General features: G+C 40.2%; 1 protein-coding gene and 1 long non-coding RNA gene across 4 annotated transcripts in view; one reads left to right on the top strand and one right to left on the bottom strand.

Annotated features, from left to right (window-relative positions):
* ADAMTSL1 (ADAMTS like 1) overlaps positions 1 to 18,661 on the bottom strand; it is a 473,568-nt gene extending 454,907 nt beyond the window's left edge. For all 3 annotated transcript variants that reach the window (XM_082467989.1, XM_082467990.1, XM_082467991.1), the window contains exon 1: positions 18,522 to 18,661. In XM_082467989.1, coding sequence (XP_082324115.1) covers positions 18,522 to 18,584 — 63 coding nt within the window. In that variant the 5' untranslated portion in view covers positions 18,585 to 18,661. The remainder of the gene's footprint in view (positions 1 to 18,521) is intronic.
* Positions 18,662 to 18,887: 226 nt separating this feature from the next.
* On the top strand, positions 18,888 to 24,094 carry LOC309663712. The gene is made up of 5 exons (XR_014265418.1): positions 18,888 to 18,993; positions 19,613 to 19,815; positions 21,027 to 21,228; positions 21,839 to 22,019; positions 23,498 to 24,094. It is a non-coding gene; the product is annotated as an uncharacterized lncRNA (long non-coding RNA).
* The last annotated feature ends 679 nt before the right edge of the window (positions 24,095 to 24,773 follow it).

The raw sequence follows: 24,773 nt of genomic DNA, 5'->3' as shown, positions 1-24,773 counted from the left end.
CAGGACTTGGCCATTGTGGGATTTGGGGCCAGATACTTTCTGAAACATCCCTAGCCATAAATATGTCTACAATTCTAAATGAGCCTATCTCATTTAAGCATATTTACAAATAAATTTTCTAACTTGGTGACGAGACATGAACATTTGCTCAATTTAACTCAGGATTGCTATAAACATTGTTTAAAAAATAAAAGTTCTAAAATATGAAAATGTTGACAGTACTAAATTGCTAAATGAAATTCAAGTAGAGATGATCCTACGGCTTCAGCTGTAAGAATCATTTCATTAAAAGTAATTCTTGAAACAAAGAATCTCTAATGGGGACTCCTTTCCTTTACAATACAATTATCAGCATCCAGAACCTCTGTCAAATCATTGTGACTCCTGAATAATAAAAAAAAAATGCTAAACTATACACTGTATTTTTGTTGATAAATGTGTATTATTTAATTATTTAAAAATCACTAAGTACGGGTAAGCAAAAATTTCCCAAATGATGAGATAAAAATTAGCTTTATATGATGGTTTTCAGTTTCTATCTTGACTTATTTCCTATCCAGGTGGTAAAGAATAATGGTTTTTCATTTTATGCTGTTTCTACTAATGGCTATATCAGTAATTTTCATGACATAATTTATTTTGTATCAAAACAGAAACTGCTATTGTGGTTCTCTACGAGTATAACTTCTAGTGGTTATTTAAAAAGATATTCTGATTTCTAGGTATATTTTCAACATATTATTAAGTCCTTTATCAGTAACAGTTGAGAGTCAGTAGGCTTCATACAGCTTTTGCTGTCTTAACTACAGGAATGAGGGCAGACGTTCCCTAGTGAAACGATGCTGTCTTTCATAAATAGCCTACAATTTTTCTTTAATATTGTAGGGAGTAGACTGTAGAATAAGTCCCTTATTTTAAATCACTGCAAGAAAGACTCTGGTGTTCTAAAAGGACTTGTCTTTCTCAATTATAGTTTGTCACTGTTTGTAAACAATACTGATCTACTTAAATTGAGATGGAATATAATATTGGTGATTAAAGACATATATACCACTTGTCTCTTTCTATCTCCCAGTCAAGTTCATGAAAAGTATTTACGTTTCTGAGCTGGCTAAATTCCCTGTACTGTTAGCATTTTGAAATCATAGTTGAAAAATATCAGTCAGTATTGTATACATGGGAAGTAATGCAGTCTTTCATTTGTAAATTAAATGACAATGTCAAGGGGCCATTAGTGAAACCTTTTATAAATGTTTATTAGCATATGAAACATAATATGGTTTTTGTGATTCTCGTGAGCACTTCTCTGACCCTCAATGCTTGATAAAGTAGAAGCAAATACAGTTTCCCTGAGAATTCATAAAACTTAATTTTTGCTTTCAATGTTGCAAGCATTTTGAGTCTGTCATCGTTTTGTTTTCAGCAAGAGGAATTCTTTTTCCTTCAGCATCATTCAATGTTATTTAATGGTAGGGATAATACTTGTATGCATTGCATTAATCATGGTTAGCAATGTGAAAAGTTAATAGGCTGATGCTTCGAGTAATGTTATAATCACTAAAATGCCTCAGGAATATGTTAAAATGGATCTTGGCTACAGACAATATCAAGATTGCCGAGATGCACCACAGGCACCTTTTTTTAAAGCCTGTTTTGTAATAAGCAGAGAAAGTGAAGGTGCTAAATCATGCTTTACTACCCCATTGGCCTCACAGCCTGTCTGTCTCTGGTGCTGGGCCTCAGAAATCAATTTCACACACGGCTGCTATCAGCATTCTTTGAGCTATTAAGACGAGAGGACTTTCTCCTCTTTTTATTAAAACAAGCTCACTTTTATCTCACGGCTCCAGCTTTGTGCTTTCCTGCCTTTACTTTCCACTTTGTTAGTGGTAAGCGTTAAAATTGTCTTCTACCTCCTTTCCTTTCACTTCTAAACTTCTTGAAAGGCTAATCCATGCCCACGGCGCCCACTTCCTCAATACTCCCAATTTCTTTAACGCTTCGTCATCTGCCTTCTGCCCTGCCACTTGAGAGATGTGGCTCCTCTGAAATTCACCAGGAGCCTGTAACTCACCACATCCGAGGACCTTCCCTCAGACCTCCCTGTGGGACGTGATCCCCTGGCTTCACTGGCAGTGACTCCTGGCCGGTTCCTCCCCTGCCTTTTCTTACTCATCCTGACTAGTAAATGCCGGAATCCTCAAGATTCTTTCCTTGGGCCCCTGCTCTTCTTTCTACCCTCCTGTTGATCTCGCCCACTCTCCCTTGCCTGCGCTCTTCTCTTTGTAGATGAGAGACAAAAACATCTCTACCCCAATCTCCAGGCTTCTGTTTCGACTCACCTGGACGCCTCCGAAGTACCTTAAACTCAACATGTCCAAAACCAAACTCAGTATTTGGGTCCCCAATCCTTCCTTTAGCAGTCCTTCCTCTTAACCCAGTTACAGATATATAAACATTTCTATAAAACATTTCCCCTACCTTCAGCCTCCCCATCCTCCACCTCAACCCAGCCCATCCACACACATATATCCAAACAATTACCTGTACTAGATATTTTACTTTGGTGATGTACCTCCTTTCTGTTCCCTCTTTTCCATTCCAGCTGCCAGCGCCTTAAATCAGATTCTTCTTACTGTCATCTGTATAATACACAATTGGTACCTCAGTCTGCTTCCAGTCTGGCAGATCGGTTCCCCTGCAGCATGGCTCTCCGTGTGTCAGAACAGCCAAAGACAAGGTTGGAATGGTGGTCTGGGAGAGGGCCTTGAGTTCCAGCTGAGGGATTGCTCCTTAAGTAGACTGACAGCTGAAGCCAATGAAGGCTTTTGAGCAGGGCATGATATGATGGGAGTTCTACAGTTTTCAAAGTGCTTACACATATTTGTTTGATCCTTATAGTATCCCTATAGCAGGCATAGCAGGTTTATGGGCATTTTAGAAAAAAAGAGACTACTAAGGTTGGCAGGTAGAGAGTGCTATAAAAAGGATAAGAGAGAAATCCACCTTACAACCGCTTCCCCAACAGATAAGAGGACTTTAGAATCTCTTTATGTCTAACTCAGTAAGTGGGATAAGGAGAGATAAGAGTCAGTCAGTCATCTGGACAGGAATTAAACTTAGCTGTTTGAGGAAAGCTGGGGAACGTAAGACCGGATACTTAATCTATTACAGTGGCCATCCAGAAAAAGAAAATAAAGAAAATAAAAGATTATATGACTAGTATATGCAGAAGACTGGATACCCTCAGAGTATCTGTTTTGTTATTTTTTATTTCTTCAAATCAGGCTCAGAAAGGTTCTAATTTCTATCTTGTACAAAATGTGCACGGTTCCTATTTTTGAATAAAAAATTTATGCATTCAAATGGCTGATAGATTAGACTTCAGATTACACTACACCCTACTAACTGGAAGAGTTCCAGGTCTCTTTGTGCATGCTACCTAACATAATAGGAAAATCATCTTCCCATTATACAGCATAACCCTCCCTTTCTCTTTTTCTTTGTCTCTCCCTCACATACACACACGTATTTACAATTTACAAAGTGCATTCACATCAACTGTATGAGTTACTGGAACTGGTATAGCATCTCTATTTTAGGGAAGAGGGTCTCCTAAGTTTTGTTTTGTTTTTTTTGAGGTGGAGAGGGTTCTATAAAATATCTTCAAATAAGAGACAAATCCCCTAACAGGTGAGAGGTGTTTAGAATCTTTTAAATATGCAGTTGGATCAATGGCTATCAACTCTGACTGCATACTCAAATTACCTGGGAACTCAAGAAAAATCGCCCATGTCTGAGCCCTACCCCAGACCATCTGAATCTGAATCTCTTGTGGGAGGGAGCCTGGAGGCTGCCCAGACATTTTTAGTTCTCAGTTCCTGCAGTGATTTGCATGCAGGGGAGGGTTAGAACCCTGAATTAGGCAAGCGTTTACAAGAGAACTCACAGTGTGACTTTTTTGAACCTACCTTTATCCTTATTCTGTTTTATACTCCCTGGTTTCAACAGACTCCAGACCTCCCCCTGCTCATTAAAAAGGAATCATAGTTTTTCTTCTCAGTCCTTCTCTTTGAGATTACATGGGAGACTCGAGTTACCAAACAAAGCTGTCAGCTGCCCTGAATCCAGGAAAAGATGAGATTGGTTTCTGGGAATGAGATAGAAAATTTCAGCCTTGTAGGAAGGGAGTAATGAAACCTTCTGATGTTTATTGGGCACTTGTTACATGTGTTAGGTATTGGGCTAAGTAGGTTGCATGGCTCATTTGATTAAATTTCACAGTAATCCTTTGAGGTAGATGCTGCTGTTGGTCCCTGTTTTGCAGATAAGGAAACTGAGACACAGAAAATAATAGGAAGGTTACACTGGTGGAGCCAGGAATTGAGTCCAGGCAGTCGGGCTCAAGGATTCCTGCTCTCAACAACTACACCAGTGAGTCTCAAACTCGTGTTTATCAGGATCACCTGGAGAGCTAAAAACAAGTACACAGAGGCCCAGGCCCGTTGAAGTAAGCAAGAGCATCCTGGGCCTTCATAATTTCAATAGGTGCTCAGCTGATTCTGATATTGACCAAAGATCAGCAGCTACCACATTATACTATATTGCTTACAGGTAAAAAAAAAACTGAAGGTACATTTAGATTAAGAAGAAAAGAGATCTTCGGTAAGGGGGCTTTGACCTTTTTATGGGACAGAAGTAAGTTGAGCTCAAGGTACAAACTCTCAATGTCTCAGACTGGCAAGCAAAGACAAGAGCCATCTGCATCAGAGGACTGTGAACGGGAGGAGAGGGTCGGGGGTCCATAATCCTATTTCTGTAACTGAATCTCAAGCTTTGCTCCCATCATTTAGACACTGGAAGGACCCTGGTACACCATTCCACCGAATCCAAGATGACACAGATTGAAGTCACACTATTTTATGTACCATTAAGAATCAAAAAAGAGCCACCCATTAAACAGTGACCTGCTGTCAATTATAAGACGCATCAAAGTTTCTAAAATCAGAAAAATTATGTATCTTAGGATCCATGAAATACGGTACAAGCAGTGAACGCTAATGAATTTGGTTCTGAAACCGTGGAAATCACTCAGCAAGTTGGGGAGGCTTCTGCTGACAATCCAAATAACATAGTCCCAACAACAGGGAAAACAGTCTGTACTGCATATTTTAATATGATTTGTTTGCTATAAGAATTGAGTACGTGTACACTAAAAGTAGAGGAATTCATGCCACCTTTTACGTTTTAGTACTCCGTTTTCCTATCTATACAAGGATGTGGTAAGGCTTATCTGAGATGACCTATAGAAACAAGTAGCACAGTACCTAGCACATAGGAAGACACTAAAAGTCACATTTTCCCCCTTTGCTAAGTCTGACGAGATTTCTGTGTTGTTTGCAGTCAAGTTGGGGGAAGAAGGAAGGAAAGGAAAAGTAGTAAATGTCCAAAATTAGAATGAAAGTCAGAAGGACCATACGTTTTAAAACGTAAATACCTGTTTGATGCTGTTCCAAAGTAAGTCTACTTTATGAGGTGAGGCCAAGCTATAATCAATTCTGTACTAATGCTGAGTAAATTGGAGACTATTCCTAATTAGGAGAAGAAGAAATTATATACCCACAGGATTCCAATGGCTGATTAAAAACCTGATGCCTTAGCAACTGGATTCATAAAGAAAAAATATAAAGAATATAATTATGTGACATTTAACTCACACTTTCTTTAATAAAACTTGCGGGTTATTTTTTTCAGTCACATTATGCTTTTAGTACAAAATGATGAATTGATGAATTTCAGATATGGCTTGATTTTTTTTCTGAAGACCACAATTACTATTCCATCAGGGCAGCTAACTTAAATTTAGACACTGAATGCAGCATCTTTTACTGGAGTTTCAGTTGCTTTCAAAGGGAACTCCGCATGTGGAGCCCATTTTAGATAATGTGGAGCGCTGCAAGAATTAGGGCAAAGATATTTGCTGGCTTCCCGTGGAAAGATTCATGACTGTGACATGAATAAGAGTTGAATAAAGCACTGTCTGGTGAGAAAACAGATAAATAACCACAAGTGGGAAAACACTGCCGTCTCTGAGGACAACAATCACCCCAAAGTACAAAAATGACTCCCCACGATGGCCTTTGTGTTACGTGAGGTCATAAAACTTTCCAAAAAGTGCAGGAGTGCCCCTTTGAAATAGCCTCTATGTATTTGGAAAGGTTCACTGAGAGTGACTAAAGGGTTAAGTCACAGCAGTGTGGCAATCTCTTCAGAAAGGTTGAGCCTGAATTCTCTCTTTCCTGAGAGAATGACAGAAAGTTCTTCAGGTTTTAAAGACTGAGACATTTGTTACTCCAGAAGGCCTTTTATAATTTAGTAAAAAAAAAAAAAAAAATCTCTGACTGTAGGGAAGGGATTGAACAGGGGAGCCTTGAATAAAATGATTCACTCCTTCGCGCATTCCTTCTGCATACAATTGAGCATCTACTCAGTGCCAGGGTACAGGCTGTCTGCTGAGCAGGGGGACCTAAAGGGCACACAGCTGGTGCTATAAGAGCCTCTGAGCCCAGAGGACCACAGGGCTTTTTCCTGCAAGTGACTATGTAGCCGTATAGGTGGATCTTTCCCCCTCTTTTCCATCACTGGGGCTGCTGCCGTCTTCATGGCTTCTCGCTATCAGTGGTGTCATAATCAAATGGCCTTCCAGCCTCCTTTCTCGGGGTCTCTCCACTCTGTGTGGCCAGCACAGATGTCTTTCTAAAACACAAACTTGGGCCAAAGCTCCCAGGCATGGCATGCCAGGCCCTGCAGGAGCTGTTATGCTCTGGCCACTGGGATTCACTCACGGCTCCTTGGATTCAACTTTTTTTCCTTCTTCTGTGCCTCTTCCCGTGCAGGTCCCTCTGCCTAATGCCCCCTTTCCCTCTCTTGTCTACCTGGTGAACCTCCATTGATCTCCTAAGGCTCACTTTAAATGTCCCATCTTTTAAGTCACCCTCACTGACCCACCTAGAGGCCGAGTGCTTCTCTGCCTAGCACGGAGCCTGGGGCACTGCAGCAAATAAATGCCAAATTCCTTCTCTCGTTTTCTTCCTTATGCTGCTGTGGCATCTTATATCCTCCACTCAGCCTCAGTCTGTTACCTTTTTTTTTTAAATAAATTTACTTATTTTATTTATTTATTTTTGGCTGCATTGGGTCTTCCTTGTTGCGCGCAGGCTTTCTCTCGTTGAGGCGAGCGGGGGCTACTCTTCATTGCAGTGCGCGGGCTTCTTGTTGCGGTGGCTTCTCTTGTTGCGGAGCACGGGCTCTAGGCACGCGGGCTTCAGTAGTTGTGGCTCGCGGGCTTCAGTAGTTGTGGCTCGTGGGCTCTAGAGCGCAGGCTCAGTAGTTGTGGTGCACGGGCTTAGGTGCTCTGCGGCATGTGGGATCTTCCCTGACCAGGGCTCGAACCCGTGTTCCCTGCATTGGCAGGCGGATCCTTAACCACTGCGCCACCAGGGAAGCCCTGTGTTATCTTTTTAAAACTTTGTTTAGAATCTGTGAGCGTCCTCGGGGGCGGGGCTGTGTCTCGTTCATCTCTGTGTCCCAGGGAAATTGTCTGGCTTAGAGCAGGTCAGTCTAACAAAGTTTTTCACTGATATGAAGAATAAGGAGAGCAATAAGGTCCCTGGTTAGTTTTCCATAGAGCTAAATGTGTTTAGTTTCTCTTCTGAAATTATATACTTGAAACTTTGGGCTTATTCAAATAACCTGTCATTTCTTGAACCGCTGGTGAAACAAAATGGCATTGTTGGAACAAGAGTGAACCCTGCCTGTGTTCAAAGCTGCACTCCGCCACTACTAGCTGAGTAACCTAAAGCAAGTTATATAATCTCTCTGTGTCTCAGTTTCCTCATCTGTAAAATGGGGAAAATAATTATAACTACTTCCTAGGGTTGTTAGGACAATTAGATAACTTAATATATGTAAAGTATATCTCACATTGAAGCAAGCACTCTCTATAGTATTAACTATTATTACTTCACTTATGAAACTTAGGTGATAGAACTTTATTTTATATGTCCTTACCTAATAAAATTAAAACATTAGAAACTTTGTCTTCCATACTCCCTGCCTACCTGCAAACACAATCTTATTTCTTTTTGAAATTTTAATGGTCTACGACATCCAAGGTCTGGGAACCACTTCTTTCAATTATCTAGAACTCTAAAACGGACATAAAGGACAGGGTTTGGGTCCCAGCACCACCAAACTGAAGTTAGCGAAGTTAGCAAATTTAGCAAACTACCAGGGGTAAGAATGCCTGCCTTGAATTAAGGCAGGTTAGGACTGGTCACAGGGACATGGCAGAGGTGTTGGAAAATCAGAACCCCTCCTAGCAGAGAACTGAGAACATGCTGACTGTTTGCCAGGTGATGCTCAAAGATTTCTAAAGGTCCTTCATACGAATGGTTTCCCCAGAGCAAGCTAAACCTTTTGAGGAAAAACCTACTGTAATTAGTGCTCTATATGCTGTTGACTGGTCTTTTATTCACTTGAATGAGGGGCTGGTGTAAAGGTTTCCCTGCTTGAGCATATTTCTAAGATGGAAAAGACAAGTGTTTATGTATCAAATAAACAGAGACCAAGTAATACACTCATTAAGCTTTGGTTTCAGTATGACTAAAAAAGAGGATTCCAGCAAAAAAAGAAAAAAAAAAAAAAAAAGGCATAGCTCAAAGAAGTGACCTTAAATATAAATCTTCAGAGTTTTAGAGTTTTTCTAACACATTCTTTCTGGAATCACTATAAATAATGAATTAATGTGTCTATTTCTTTAGGCAGAGATGCCCTTACATCAGCAATAGTTAAATATACAGTTTAAAGAAAACAATATCATGACAGCAACATAAAACCAATGGAACGTACTGGCCAATTCATTCCTGTCCTCCCCACTCCCAATCTCAAATCCTTTCTGATGTTACATGTAGAAAGACCCATCTTTAGAACCATGTCTGTTTTGTTCAACACAGTATACCCTGTACCCTGCACAGGGCCTGATATACAGCAGGCTCTCAATGAATATACTACTTTGCACTGGGGGATGGGAAGGAAGCTAACACTTCTTGGAGACCTACTATGTGCAAGGTCCCCCATGAAGTCTTTTTCACAAATACATCACCATTTTGTATTTCACATTCACACTGTTCATTGATATGGAAAGCAAGAGAAATGAAGCTTATTGATATGTTGTAGGTCTAGGGCAAGACATAAACTTTATAGACTTCAGTCCCCTCTTCTTGCCAGGTCACCCCAATGTTTATAAACCAACAATGATCCTCGAGTTTTAACTCAAGATGATTTTCCATCAGCTTCATTGCTTCCTCGGTTTCCACTGCATGTGACATTTCAACATTTCAACCTTTCTCTACCAAGGCCGGCTCGGCTGACTCTTATACAAAGGTCCTCAGGGGCCATACAGTATAACAGAAAGAGAATGAACTCCTTCTCAAAGGAGTATGGACTCAAAGGAAAGAGATCCAGATTCCAGGCTCTGGATCCCACCTACTAGGTGTTCCTGGCAAATATGTCTCCAATCTCTTTGCAAACATTTATATGTTAAATTCAATTATCTGTGAAATCAAAGGGCTGGAATAGGTGATAAATTCATTTATTCAAACAACAAACTTATATTGAACATTTTCTGTAAATCAAACTCTTTGTCTGGTGCTGGGGATATAAAGATATCTAAGACAAAATAAAACCAAAGTTCTGCCTTCAAAGAGATCCCAGTCAACTGAGGTCACATTTTATGCTACCTCAAAGATTCTTTTTAATTCGAAAACACAATAAATCTATGTCCTGGGAATCCAAATGTCAATTAAACTCACTCTGTAACAGTAATTTCAAAGCATGTTTGCTATCTTAGACCAGGTACAAGCCCCAAAGTAAAAGTGTATGGCACCTGGTCTGGATGACAAATGGTTATAATAACTGTAATAAAAAAACAGACTATTTCTAAAAAGCTTTCTTCTAAATCTCACTGCAGCACCTAAACAGTAGAAGTTCTTATTGTTTCCAACACCTTTTTTCATTTCTGGTTCTATTGATGAAGTACAATATTTGAACAATACTCTGGCAGACTTCAAATGGTAAAGTGGGCTGAGAAATCAGACACCCTACCATACTTTACTAAGGGAACAAAGTGAGGTATATTTATTTTATTGGACAGTTAGAATTTATTATAGGTTGCTCTAATTTCCTGTCTCATTTCTTTAGTGCTCTTGGAATTTATGTCAGGATGTCTTAGGTTATCACTCTCCTTCCCTCCATTGTCCTAACATTTATACCAACAGACTGAACTGACTTAGAGAAAGTCCCCAGACGAAAATTGAAGGAGAAAATACCCAAAAGTTTAGTTGGGGAAGGGCAGAACCTTTGGAAAAAAATCTGAAAAAGCAATGAAGATGAAAATGGAAACTCTGTGAAAGTTAATGTAGTGTAGAATTGGCGAACATACCACTTATTTCTTTAAACAAATAGAAGAAAGAACCCGCTTATGAGGTGCACCCAAATAATTCACAGGTGGTGAAACTATTAGAGTCCTGCAATTTCTTGCTTCAGAAGTGGACTAAGTCTCCAGTATTATAAATGGCGTATGCTCACATGCGTGACTTCTCTGCTATTCCCTTTCTCTGAACTATCCCCCCCTTCCATGCACAAGGCCTTTTGGGTTTTGTTGTAATTAACTTATTTTAATAAGAACTTTAGATAAAAATCTAGTGAGGTAGGGAGATGCAACCTACTATACTAATTGCACTTACAGAATTATAATTCCAAATGGAATATGCTTATTTTTTGCCTAGATTTTGGTTATTATAAAATAAGCACAATGGAGTAGAAACTACGTAAGACTGAAGTCTGCCATCATGATGCCCCAATGATAGTGGGCAGATGAAAACTCCCTAGATATTGGTTGCACACAGTTAATGATAATTCTCGCAATGATAAATATTTGCTTTGAGAAAAGTTTTTTCCCAAAGAATTTATCTTAACTAAGACACTGTTATAGAGTGTTCTGCTGCACGAATTGATATTCTGAACTATAGAAATTGGAAAAAAATTTAATGTTTGAAGTCAAATACTGACTGATAATATCCATGAAGATAATACACTGATAATCTGTGGGAAGCCATAATTTACATTTACACATGGATGAGAGGATTAAACTGCCAGTGTCTAAGCAGGAGGGGAAAAGCAAAATGAGCCATCCTGTGGGGTAATTGAAAGTAATTATATACATCACAAAACTATTCCCTACAGAAGAGTTTTTTGAAAATTAAAAAAAAAAAAAAATTGACCACAGAATGTCCAACAACCTTCCAAGCTCCTCACTGCAAGGACTGTGCCTTAAATTATCTTCCATGGAGCTTGGCTCTGTGTTGGGTATACAGTTGGTGATAGATAAGTGATTTTCACATGAATGAAAGAAATCACTTGAAATTTTATAGTACTTTGAAGTTGAAAAAACACTTCAACATCTAATGCTGCGTTTTCCTCTCAAGGTATCCTGGAGAGTTAGGAGAGATGGACAATCGTGCATGGATGAGGAAACAATAGCTTCAGCGAGTTATGTGACTGGGCCACGATCATAGGGCTGGAATCAGTGTTAGAGCCCAGATGGCCACACTCTAAAACCAGGGCTCTTTCCTGACACCTGGACACCTCCTAGAAAAATGTATCAAAGATGGTTGAGACTAGCTATACTCAAGAAGTGTGTCTTACTTTATATGTTTTGTGCGTGTGTGTGGGTGTGTGTGTGTGCGCGCACACGTGTATGAGTCTGTTCCCCTCTCTGTCACTTGTTGACTCCTTTATTTTCTGACATCTCTGGCGCTGCATTGGTGTTGTGCCTCAGTTTCTGCTTCTTGGTATCCTTTTCAGACCCTTGGGTCTGTGTGGTTCTGTGCCCTTGGCCAGGTTGTGTGGTCCTGTTCTGCTCCATGGGATTCCAACTGTTTACCACAGCCCTGCCTTTTCCACCCCCCTTATTTTTTACTGCTCTACCCACTCCTGGATTTTGTTTGAAAAAAGGACTTGGACCCATTTTCCCATTTTTCCACATGCCTGCAAGTACTTAGAGAACTCTAGGTATACAGTAAGTGGAAACCACAAAGACTAAACCACCATTAGGGTGACATGGCATGTCCTTATTTTAATTTTCTCGTATAATAAATGGAAAGTGGTATTGGTACTTACTTAAAAGCATTCATTTCATCTAAATGTGAAGCAATGTTATTTAAAAAGGTTTTCAGTACGACAAAGAACACCTTCCCGCAACTATCAGTGTTTTAACACAACGAGGGTTTATTGCTTGCTCGTGGTTAAACGAATGTTCACAAATGTAATTCTGTGAGACTGGCTGGCATGGCGGTGTGGGGCTCTGCTCATTCAGGGATGAGGCCTTCCATTTGGTGGCTTGACTATTTTCTAGAGTCTTGAAGTTCTTTACTGGATTCTCTGCATCCAGCAGGTGTATAAAGAGAGAGTTCTTGTTTACTTGGAGGATTATGTGGGAGATGTCAGGCCTAGAAGTGCCATATCACTTCTAACGACATTCCATTGACCAGAACTCAATCATACTGCACCAACTAATTACAGAGAAAACTGCGAAATAAAGTTTATCTTTGTGCCCAGTAGTAAAAAGAAATGAATTTTTGGTGAATCCACAACATTATCTCTGCTATAATGAGAAACTTTCCAATTTTATAAAACTGTGGCTAATATAAGTATCATTTTCTTCCTGAGGACAAATTTTGTAAGAGGAAAAAATACTTGAGAATTAAATGGATTTAAAAAAAGATATGAAACATGCAAAATTCATTCTAATTAACAATGGCAAAAAGGATCGTCATTCAATTGTTTTTCATTGTGTGGAGAGGAAGAAAAACAGAATATGTACCTTCTCTTTTGAATGTATTAGGCTTATTGATTTGGTCTTACTAAAACCAGAATTGGTGAAATGCTTCACAGGTGAAATGGACGTTCACATGTTCCCCTTGCTACTTGTGCTTTACCCTTTTCTTATATTTTCTTACCAAGTCATTCATATTCATCCATGTATTCATTCATTCGACAACATTTACTGAGACCAGGCATTCTGATAAAGGTAGGAGAAACAAGTCACTCCCTCTTCTGTCACCCACAACCTTGTTGACTAGACAGAAACCTAAGTACAGTATGAGAAATAAATACAAGGAAGCACAAGAACTAGAAGAAATTACATTTAAAAATATTGTCAAGAATACGGTGAATTATGTACGCCTCTGACAAACAATTACTAAATACTGACCGTACACTGGTGGAATTTAGGGTGGGGCAGTCAAACAAAAATTACGGTTTTTCTTCAAATAAAGGTTACAATAGTGGCTGAGATAAGATATACTTCTATGACCGGAAGAGAGACTATTAACAAGTATAGGAAACTATTCAAACTGATTTATAAATACTGAGCTTCTGGAAATACAACAAACAAAAAGCCAGAGGTCACTGTTGTCTGCAGACGACTACCATTGGGACATCTAGACACAGCCAGAAAACGTCTAACTGCCCTACATGCTGGGTACTCTCAGTTAGCAAAGTCCCTGGGAGAAGAAACCAGAAGAGTTAAGCTTTATTCAATGTAGTTTTTAATCTTGAAGTTCAGGAATTGGGGCGATTTAGTCATTTATTTTTGAGCTCATGGAAAGAAGGGGTTGATAGCAACAGCATACCCAGTTAGCAGGCAGGTTCCCCACCCAGCTGTGCTGGCCTATTTCATTTAGGATCCTTTCGGACTTACATCACCTCTGCTATGCCAGTCCTAAGCCGCTCGTGAGCCAGTCCTGCCAATCAAGCCAAAATTCAACCACATGGTATGGCTTTTATGATGCAGACAGAAGATGACATGAACTTGTCTCATTCTGGTGAAAACACAAAGTTTGAAGCCAGCTCTCTGGATGAAGAAAATTAGTAAAAACAGCAAGACTCTCAAACTTGATTTAGACACATTTTCCTGTGATTATCTCAACATGCTTCACCAGTAGGTTATTCATGATGAGTCAAGGAATGCTCTCACTCAAGAAGAGACTATGGTCCTCCCGCTACAAAGAGGTCACTTCTGGGTCACTCTACTCAGGAGACCACAAGAAACAGTAGAATATGCACAAGGAGGGAAGGGTAGAATGAAACTTACATAATTAGACCTGGAACCTAAAATAGACAAATTAAAAGCAGAGCTGTCACTTGACCAAAAACACGAGATATATATATGAAGTCAGAAAACCCCGAACATGTGGAGAATTAGAGAATCATGTGAGTCTCTTTACATCCTTTGCTCTCTGAATTTAGTTCACAAATAGTTATGATGCCTGTATGTAAAACACATTCTACCGGGTACTGGGGGAAATGCAGAAATTCACAGGACTCTGTATTTTTTCCTGAATGAGTTTAAAATTATATTTTGATTAAGCCATAATAAAGGGGAGAACCAAAATACCAAACCATGTTTCATGCAAACATAAACCCTGTGCAAAATGTACCAACAAACTGGGTTAAAAAAGGAGTAGCAAGGACGGGGGTTAACCACACTTCGCTGATTAAAATTGCACATTGTTATAAAGATATAAGAATGAACTCTGTGCACTCCTAAGTTTGAATAATAGCCTACCATGTGGTCTGCTAGAGATTTGCTTTCCATTTTATTCATACATATTGGTAAAGGGGAACCAACATGTATTAACACTCCTATAAATGCACAAATATATTTATTTATTCATTCTTTCTTTCAAAAGTCTTTAATATATCCACAGGGTCTTTCAAGGAAAAACTTGCTTGGTGTAACCGGATTCTTTTGTAGTTCACTAGTGACCACTATTGGACATACTTCCCTCAACTTATATGAAGCCATAGAACTGGTTCACATGAAAATAATAACGGGGGCCAGAAAGTCATCCTGAAACAGACTGAAATGCTAAAAACAGGAGAAAACAAAAATGTAGCTGACCATGTCTAGACAAAAAATGTCACAAACACATGAAGTTAAATAATGTTTAAAGAAATGCCTCACTACGTTCTCCAGATTTACATGAAATATCCTTAAGCTTGACTTAAAGACAATGTAGGCATAAGAGTAAGAAATAGATGTAAACAGTTATAGAAAGGTGTTTGTGCATGCACAGGGACAGACACACACACACACACTTATTGGAGCAGGCCACAGTCTGCTGTAAGTAAGGAATTTAACATTCATTCCACAAGCTAATGGTGCTTCTCGCCATCCAAGATAGATCCACTTAGATAATAGTGGAGGAGAGTGCCAGAGCGACCAAAGGGAATGGGCTATTGTGTTTGACTAGTTTCCATGTATAAATTAGTGCAGAGAAGAAAAAGAAATTCAACAGAAAAACACATGTACTTTATTATAATTCTGAGTGTTACCCTTGCAACTGCCACAATAGCAGGCGAAACAGCTTAAAACCACTTAAAAGAAACAAAAAGCAAATGCAGATTTGATTAAATGCTTTTCTGACAAGAAGTGATTTGACTTCAATTTGGATGGACACATATGTCAATGGCCGGTCATGGTTTTTGCCACATTCCTTTTGAGCTAAACAATTGGGACAAAGGAGGGAGAAGGGAAAAGGGGAGCAGGGTGGGGAGATGGGGAAGGTTGGGTTATGTGGCTTACTTTGACCTGAATATCAGAATAAAATCTCTTGCTCAGCACTACTGTCCTACTGTGTTCAGAGTAAAAAAAGAAGTCTATGATGTTTGAGCTTTGCATGAAAATGTGGGTGGTGACCAAAAATAGATATAAAAGACACAGGGACTTCATTGTCTCAGGAATAATGCTCCAGTGGGAAAGGGTCTTGGTAAAACTGAGGGTGAACAGCATACAGTATTTGTATACACTCAAGAACCAAGTCATGATACAGACGATTCTGCTATCAGTGATATGAAGGCTGTTTTGAAGTAGAAACTGGGCTTTGCCACTAAACAAACAGGTTGTTTTCCAAGTAAGTAAAAAAAGGAATCTTTAAAAATTGCTTAAATTAATTCTAAGAGTAGACAGACTCTTATAATGTATAAAACAATTATAGGAAAAACAAGCCACCCAGTTCAATTTCCTGATCCAGACAAAAGGTTGAGCTGAAAATGTCACACTTCTGGTTCTAAGTCAACTACTGATCAGGCTAGAGGTCACTTTCTCTTGGGCCAATAATTTACTTTTGGCTCAAAAGCTAAATGGGACAGTGAATGAGCAAGTGTGACAAGTGCCCTTAATGTTGCACACATCTTTATTGGCCAAGATGAGGCAAAAAGCCTAAATACCTCCAACAAAGACTACAGACCAACCTGTGTCATTGCTTCCATCACGGCTAAACATTTTACAACCACAGTACAAAGCAAACAAGTTATTTTCTCTCCATTATTTCACCTTTGAGTTCAAATATAAGATTATTTCCTTATCTGTAGAATGGGTTTAAAGATGCCTTATTTGCAAGGTTATCGTGAGGATTCACTGTAATGCTTTTCAAACAACTGGTCTCGTGTTTGGCACATTCAGACACACAATACATGGCAGGTACTACTAACGCTGTTATTACTCTGCACAGGGATGTATCTTGGCACTCACCGGGCAGTTCTTTCTTTCCTAGCCTAACTCTCAGAATCCAAATTCATTTAAATACAGGTATAAAGCAAACCTGGGTCTTATTTCCTTTTATCCTCAGAATACAATTATTGTAATTTAAACAAAATGTTTTATGTTTCAAATCGGAAATAAGCAAACACTCCTTTTTATCCATATAAGCGTCATTATATGTTCAAACACATATATGAATATTCAAGATATCAAAGAGAAATATAATGCAATTTACCAAGTGGGTAGCAAAACAATCTATTCCTGAATGGGCAAGTTTTTCCAAAGTATAATGAGATCATACTTCTTTATGAAGATACCAAAAAAGTACTGTGTGCTGGTAATTTGCTTCATGATGTAATTAAATGCGAAAATAACCCCTGCATTTAAAAAAATACAAAGCGGGAAAGACGAGGCAAACCAATGGCGTGTATATAAGTAACACGTCCCATATGGAAAAAATGAGACACCTTTCATAAATTGCTTGCCCCACTAGTCATAAAGCACACCTAAACGTTCTGCTTTTTATATTCTTCAGAACAGCTAAAAACGTACAGTCCATTCATGCCTAAAGTTCAGTTTGCATTTAAATTTCTATGAGAACTTGAAAATACACTTCTATATATACAGCTTTTGCAATGCAGCATTATGACTTCTTGGCTACAATGATGCAAATCAGAAGTGGAATTGTTAACATATTTAATCACTCTCTGATGATGAGCCTTCCTGGAGTTTTAAAATTTGTGCTTAAATAGCTTGCTCCCCTTCTTCAAAATGATAGTGCAGATCAAATTTGTCAGAGTCTAATCAGAACAAACATCCCTTCATCTTTGACGAATCAATGCAACCTATACATGCATTGCATTTTTCCCTTTCTCCCTTCTTGCCTGGTTACCTTCTGAGGAAGGCCTGGCTCTGCATAAATGCGACAGGGAGAGCTACAGCACGTTTGTTTGGACTCAGTGTGTGCAAACTCTGGAATCAAACCTGCAGATGAGGTTTACGAAGCTGCCTGCCCAGAACACTCTGGTTTTAAAAAAATGTGCATTGCTATTAATATTTTGAGTGTAGATTTTTTTTGGACAGTAAAGTTTCATTTTCTGCCCATAAAACCAAGTATGAGTCACAACGGAACATTTACTTCGAGTCAAAAATGCAGTGTGTGCTGACGTTCCAGAGCAGAGCATCTTATCACTGTGACTGTGGAAAGAAGCTGCACAAAAAGTCAGCATTTTCTTCTTCTTCAAAAGCAGACCTGAGATCAAAGACCATAATCCTCAATTCATAAATACTAGCATTAACTTGTATCCGCAGATGACTTGCCGTAATTATGAGCTATAATCTGGGTTGGCCACAGAGAGGCTTTCATTCCCTCTTTTACCTGTTTCCCTAGCACATGTGCACAGAGGAAGGAGGAATCATAAAAGGTAGTGGGGGAAAGCCCCTCACAGCCCATCCTTCAAAAATATTCTAGGAACACTTCAGTGAGTGAGTTTGATTTCAGGACATCTGTTACCTAAATTCCAAGCATGCACACCACCGTTTATACAGCCCTCAGCTCACAAACTCCATGCAGTATGTCCCAAAGTTCATGTCTCCGTATGTCTCAGTATTCCTAGTTACCTCTAACTAATCCCACAAAGTCTTGCAGACTTTCTTTTGCTTAGGAAGTTAGGGTTAAAATTCTGCAAGAAGCTTTTTTTTTTTTTTTTTTTAAATCATGTAAATTATTTTACCTGGCGTTTGAAGAGAAAGATATACACAGGCACCCACACTCACATACACACACGTACGCACCACCACAACAGCACCCAGACTAAATGGCCATAGCGATGTATTGAAATGAAAAGGCATTTACCAGGAGCAGGAAAGCCAGAAAGAGGAGCGGTGTGCCAGGAGTTGCCCGACGGCAGCATTCCATGCTTGGGTCCTTGCCGGAATCCGAATCGGACACTGAATAAGCTGCTAAGTGCTCCTCTGCCTGCTGTCACATCCAGTACTGGTGCTAACACTCCGGTCCTGCCTATCAGCTTCCATCAGCCCCGCTCACATTTCCTGACTGAGGGGTGGGTGGGTGGGTGGATGGGTGGGGGGTAAGCTGAATGGAATCTCTCTCGGAGCCGGCAGCCAGCCAATCAGCCTCCTGCTAATCAGACATGCTGAATAACAAAGCCAGGGGGACAGAGAGAGTGTAACAGTGTGAGCGAGAAAGGGAGGAAAGGACGAAAAAGGAACGAGAGCGGAGGAGCGCGCAGCAGAACCAGAAGAGAAATGCAAACGATGCAGAATTGCAAAAGATGAAGCAGAGCCCTGTGCGGTTAACTAACCTGGTTAGTTCTTTGTGAGATACATTTCTATTTGCCGTTTGCTTGTGCTGGTGCCTGTTGCTTTGTAAAGTACAGTAGCTCCCTGTGACTCTGTATTGTTCCATTCAGGAGAGAAACTTAATCCCTGTCAATATATAACATATGCCATAAAGGGAAAGAATCACAGACAAAAACTGACTTAATGTGCCCTTTAAACGTGTTCTGTACAACTGCTTTATGCCTCTTCCATAAAGTTCCTCTTTATTTTCCCCCTTCACTTAGAAAAGGGAGACTGTATAACATTTTGAAAGTTCCTCACTAAGCCTAAATAGAGGCATAAGTTACTTTGTGTAGTAATGACTTGATTTGAAGGAGAAGAAAAAAAGCAGGTTGCTTCTTTGTAAAGTGACAATTTAAAATAGCCCAGGTTTACTAAAGCTCAAGGCACAATTAGAAACTTAGATCCCCTGTTTAAAAAGAAGCCCTCAGCAAAGACTCTTGAGATGTATGGGGCTGAAATTCGGGGTTGAGGAACAGCCTGGTCTTGACACAGTGCCAACTCTCAACTATCGGCTTTAGCAGAAGGAGGGAAAGAAAGGGTGAATTAAATCCTCAGTTAATCCCTAAACCTTTTAACCAACAGTTTCAGCCTCCTCCTTATCCACGTCCTTTATCAGAGCTGCTATAATATAGCAGAAAAGGCTGGAGGGAGTTTTACCTCCTTTTCCTTCTACTGTTGCAAGAGGTTGGACGAGGAGATGACCTTCCCATCCAGTCCAGCCCTGGAGGAAGTACTGATGACCAGCGAAATGATGACGGGGCCAGGCCAGCAACAGCAAAGAGAAGGTCAGGAAGCTTCTGAGTCTGGTTAAACCACCAGCAAGCAAGATTGAATTCTAATAGAGGGGGATTTTATTATAGTTTTAGAAAAGCGTCAAGTGTCAAACAAGGATGCCTTTCACCTTATCTGTTAAGGAAATCATTGAATTTTTGAAAGAATGAAATAGCAAACTTGGCCTTACATTTCCATAGGGGTGTCACCAGGAAATTCTTCCTTTGTAGATCTCCTGATAGCCCAGAAATATACAGGGTGAAGGTAGAAGACATTTAGAATTAAGGTTCTTTCCTTCCATTGGTTAAAAAAAAAATACTGACAAGAGGCATGAAACGCTCAAATATGGAAAACCTGATCAAGCCATAACAGGCATGTGAATACAGGCAGGTCTGCTTCTATACATACCTGCAGTGCTGCTTTTCAAAAAGGTGGAGAAAAGCAGGTTGTTCAACTTCAGGTTATGTACTTCATATGGAATATCAATGAAAGACAGAAGAGCTTTAAAAATCCCATTTTCAACCTATTAGGAAAGTCAGGGCATATAAGGATCCACCTTTTCCCCCACCTAGAAAGATGGATAGTACAAATCCACAACAAAGAGGTCCTATTCTTGAAGTATGCTTTTCCCATTCAGAAAGATTCGTTTTACAAATCTCTCAAAAACTAGCTAATGCTCACAAGCTAAAGAGTACTCATGAGGAGATGTAAAAATGCTTGACTGGCATTATCTGAAGTCCTCATCATATTAAAAATGGCTTGATTCAAATAAACTTTCACTCATAAGTTGTGTTATATATCTCTCTTTTACACAATGGAACTTTCTGCTACGGGTTTTCTTCTTCTATCAGTGTCATTGGCTAAAGAGTTTCAACTCGTTCTAAAAAATGGAATATTTTATCTAATACCACTTCCTCCCTCTTCACACATAAACATCATTCATCAGGAGGATTCAAAGGGAAGAACAGGTGGTGGGAAAAGGAAGGGTAGCAAGAATGACTATGATACAGTACCATTTGTAGCAGAATAGATAGCAAATTGCCATGGTCAGAGAATAATCGGTAGCCACTTCTGTGCTAGTCTAGATTCCTTCCTGCTTTGGAAATAAACACTGGCTAGATATTTTGAGTCAGAGGTTTCTGCCTTGGAGGTTTGAGGAACATGCCAATATCCAGCAAGATAGTCACCTTAATGAAGTCACTGAATAGTATATTTTTAATTCAAGCCCTCAGCCATATGTTGAATGCTCAGAGGATGCCCGCCACAATGTGTCAAGCTTCTGGTCCCTTTGTGAGTAGCGTTTCCCTTCCAGAGAAATGAGGAAAAGCAACTGTACAGTCAAGCATTACACCCTGCAGTGCAAACTCCCTGCTGACTGCAATTTCAGAAAAAGAAGAACAAAATCAAGTTGCGTTATGGTGACTGGGGTAAGTTTGGGGGATGAGCTAATTCTGACAAATTTCCAAAGTTTATGCACTCTCCTTAAAGTTTACAAAATGATTTTATACCCACAATCTCATTTGACTTTTCTGACTACTTGCGAAGTTGGTGAAGTACTCACCCAATTTTCTATATTTGGAAACTGAGGCTCAGAAAAGTTAAGTGACTTACCTTGGATGGCCTTTGAACAGGGTCTTCTGACTCTAAATCACTTTCATCTCGTATACATATATGTAAATATATATGTATATATGTATGTACGTGTAGGTATGTATGTGTATACGTGTGTGTGTGTATGCAGATGTTGACAGTGGTGTCCTACTGGTTGGAGGGGGACGTTTACAGTAAAGGCAAAAGAACAGAAGGCAGGCTACCCAGGTTTTAGGGTGGGCATATGTTACCCGACAACGGAAAGTATCTTATTTTAGTCTACAACTCCTTTGTCTCCCATCTTTGTCGTTTCTAAAACCGTTTTCAGTGCCAAGGAAAAATAACATAAAAGCCTAGGTAATCGAGATCCACACTAGCAGCAGCCTGGGAAGGGCCTCTTAGGGCATCTGAGCAGGGCGTTGGCCACGTTCCTTTTTTCCTCTCCAGGTATCTAAATGAAAGCCGTCTGCCAGTGTCTGGGTACCAGCAGCTGCCGCCGCAGCAGCAGTGGTGGCGGCCCCGGCTGCTGTAATACTGGGTACGGCCCCCCCTGCACAATATATTAGGTGAAATGAAAGCAGAAGCAAGAGAGAGAGTATCAGAGCTGTCTGAAGCATCATTCCAAATGGTATGGATTTAACAATACTTAATTTAAAAAACACCAGCTCGGACAGGAGCAAGCTGTTAACATTCAGTGTGCTTTATGGCAGGAAAGAGTGAGCTCAACTCTCGGAATTTCTCTCCCCGGGGAGACTGCCTTCCAGGGTTCACTCCGGAGCCACCTGTCTCTTCCTGAGGCTGGGCCTTCTCGCTTGGCCCTCTAGTTGCAGCGACTGTTGTCAAGACAGGGCAGAGGGTCTTCTGGAAAGAACTCAGGGGTGGGAAGTGATGGCGAGCTGCGTAGGGCCTCATCTCCCCTCTTGAAGGAGGTGGCTATGGCAGCGCCCAAGTCTTAACTATCCTCACGGGCATGTGTGGAAGTGGTTTGATTTCCCCTGGCTAATTCTGAAAATTAAAGAGAGAAGAAACAGAGTGAGGCTGAATGAGATCAAGCTACTGGAAGCCGACTGCTAGTCTCAGGGGCAGAGCTGGAATTTGAGCAGGAGTCTGTACGATTCACCTAATAGCCCTTTAACACCCAAGCAACTAGAGCATTCGTTACCATTTTCAAATCATCTTTCACACGTGACCTAACGTGATATGAACAGAAACTCTGTCAGGTAGAGAGGGATTACTATCCTCAATTTATAGATGAGGAAACTGGTGCCCTTCTTGATAAGTGGGTTCATCCTAGTTACTTATTAGCAGGTGGGAAATTGGAGCTCTATCTAAGGTAGTTTGACTTTCCTCTGGACAACTCCCTGAGAAGTTGACGAAAACAGCTACATTTATTGAGAGTCTCCCACATGCCAGGCACTGTTCTAAGTACTTTCTATTTATTATTTCATGTAATCCTCACAACGACCCTATGAATAGGTACACATTATCCTCATATGGATGTTATTTCCGGTAGATTAGCTGTCAACATTCATCACCCAGTGCCTTCTTGAAACACAGAGGCCTGAAACCTAAAAACTACATTCCCCAGACTCCTTTGCAGCTAGCATACTGGGTGCAATTTTTTTTAAAAAGGCAAAGCATCTATACGATTTGAGGAGAAACCAGAGTATATGGATGCAACTTAGATTTGGCCACTCGGAAGCACTCCCATTAAGATTTGGAAGGCAGAAGTGAGGCAGAGACCGCACTTTGCTCTCTGTACTTGTAAAAATGGCTACAGAGCAATGTGGCTTGCCTGCAACCATGCTAATAGTCATTACTTTTGTGGGTGTCAAGAGGCAGGCCTGGGACATGCAGTTTTTTAGCTGCATCAGAGAAGTGGGTGTGTGGCTATGCAGCCCTTGCATTTCCACTAAGCAGGTGACTTCCTGGCTATGGAAGCGGCAGCAGCTCCTTTGGTAATCTTCAACTGCACAGTAGCACGAGAATCTTCAGAAAGCTCAAACTAGTCTTTTTCACTGACAATTCCAATTTTCTGTGAGTTAACTAATACCTTATAACACTTTCTGCTTAAATTAGCAAGAGTAAATTCTGTTCTCTTTCCAGAAACCTTGACCAATTCTTTAACAGAGGAGAAAACTGAGGCATGGGGAATTAAATTACTTGTCAAGATCATATACCCAGAGAGGGGAAGGCCCAAGATCTGAACCCAGGTCATCTGTGTTCATAACCACTAGACAGCACTGCCTCTTTGTAGAGCAAAGGGCCACAGGAGTTCAGAGAAGGGAGAGGTCATTGCTGGTCTGAGGACTCAGTGAGGAGTAAGAATCCAGATGGAAAAAATGGAAATTGAAAAAGACCTTGAGATCTATGGAGACTTTTAGGGTTGCAAAGAAAAAGGGAACGGTTGTGCAAGTGAAGACAACAGAGTAAACAGAGAGAAAGCGGGGACATATGAGACCCATGCTTGACTCACGCCGACCCACTATTTTAGGCTGCTTATAGGGTAAAGATACGTTTTTTAAATTCTTTGTCCCATAGTCTCAGATCCCATACTCAGTGATCTCCCCCTACAAAGTGTCTAGCACTGCATGTTACATGTGGAAGGCGCGTAACAAAATTTAAAATTTGATTTGACTCATCTCTCGCTTCCTGAAACACTAGGAGCTTCTGCTTACATTTCTTCCTATTGTCTACAAGGCTGAATTCGCTACATGTCACTTGACAATACTATGAGGAGTAATGCCAGTGGGGGCACATCTAGGATGTACAAAATAAAGAAGGGACTTGGTTAGAATCTGTGAGCCTGGCCAGCAGCAGAGAAGAACTCTGGTGGCTGCTTGGTGGAGGGGAAAGAACCCAGATTTTGGAGCCAGACGGTCCCAGCTGTCCTAGTTACCACCAGCAGGGCTCTAAGGAAATAAATTGCTGAAAGTCCCTGAACCCACTCTTTTGCTTGTTTGGTTTTTGTTTTAAGCTGTTAAATGAGGAGACTACTGTTCAGGACTGCAGGGCTGTTGTGGGCGGTGGAGCGAGGGGTTTGCAGAGTCTGGCTCAGAGCTTGGTACTAAATAAGAAATCGATAAATCTTTACCAAGTTAGGCGGTGGCTATGTGAGTGCCCATTGTACATGTCTTTCAACTATTCTATGTGCTTGAAAATTCTAATAAAATTCTGGGATAAAATCATTATCATAATTTAGATTCTAATTCTAGGACACCCTCTTCCCTGGAAAAAAACAAATAAACAAACAAGCAAGCAAACTGATTAATAGAGCACTGAACTGCACTGGGAGGATAGAATTATTCATCACCTTCAAACTGGTGGTTCTCGTTCTTCCTTTTTCTACATTGCTGGGGTTACATCATGGATCTCAGAGACT

Source organism: Balaenoptera physalus, assembly GCF_965194825.1.
Source record: "Balaenoptera physalus genome assembly, chromosome: 7".
NCBI classification, from domain to species: domain Eukaryota; kingdom Metazoa; phylum Chordata; class Mammalia; order Artiodactyla; family Balaenopteridae; genus Balaenoptera; species Balaenoptera physalus.
Note: the sequence above shows the minus strand (reverse complement) of the source record. Positions and strands in the feature narration are given on the sequence as shown.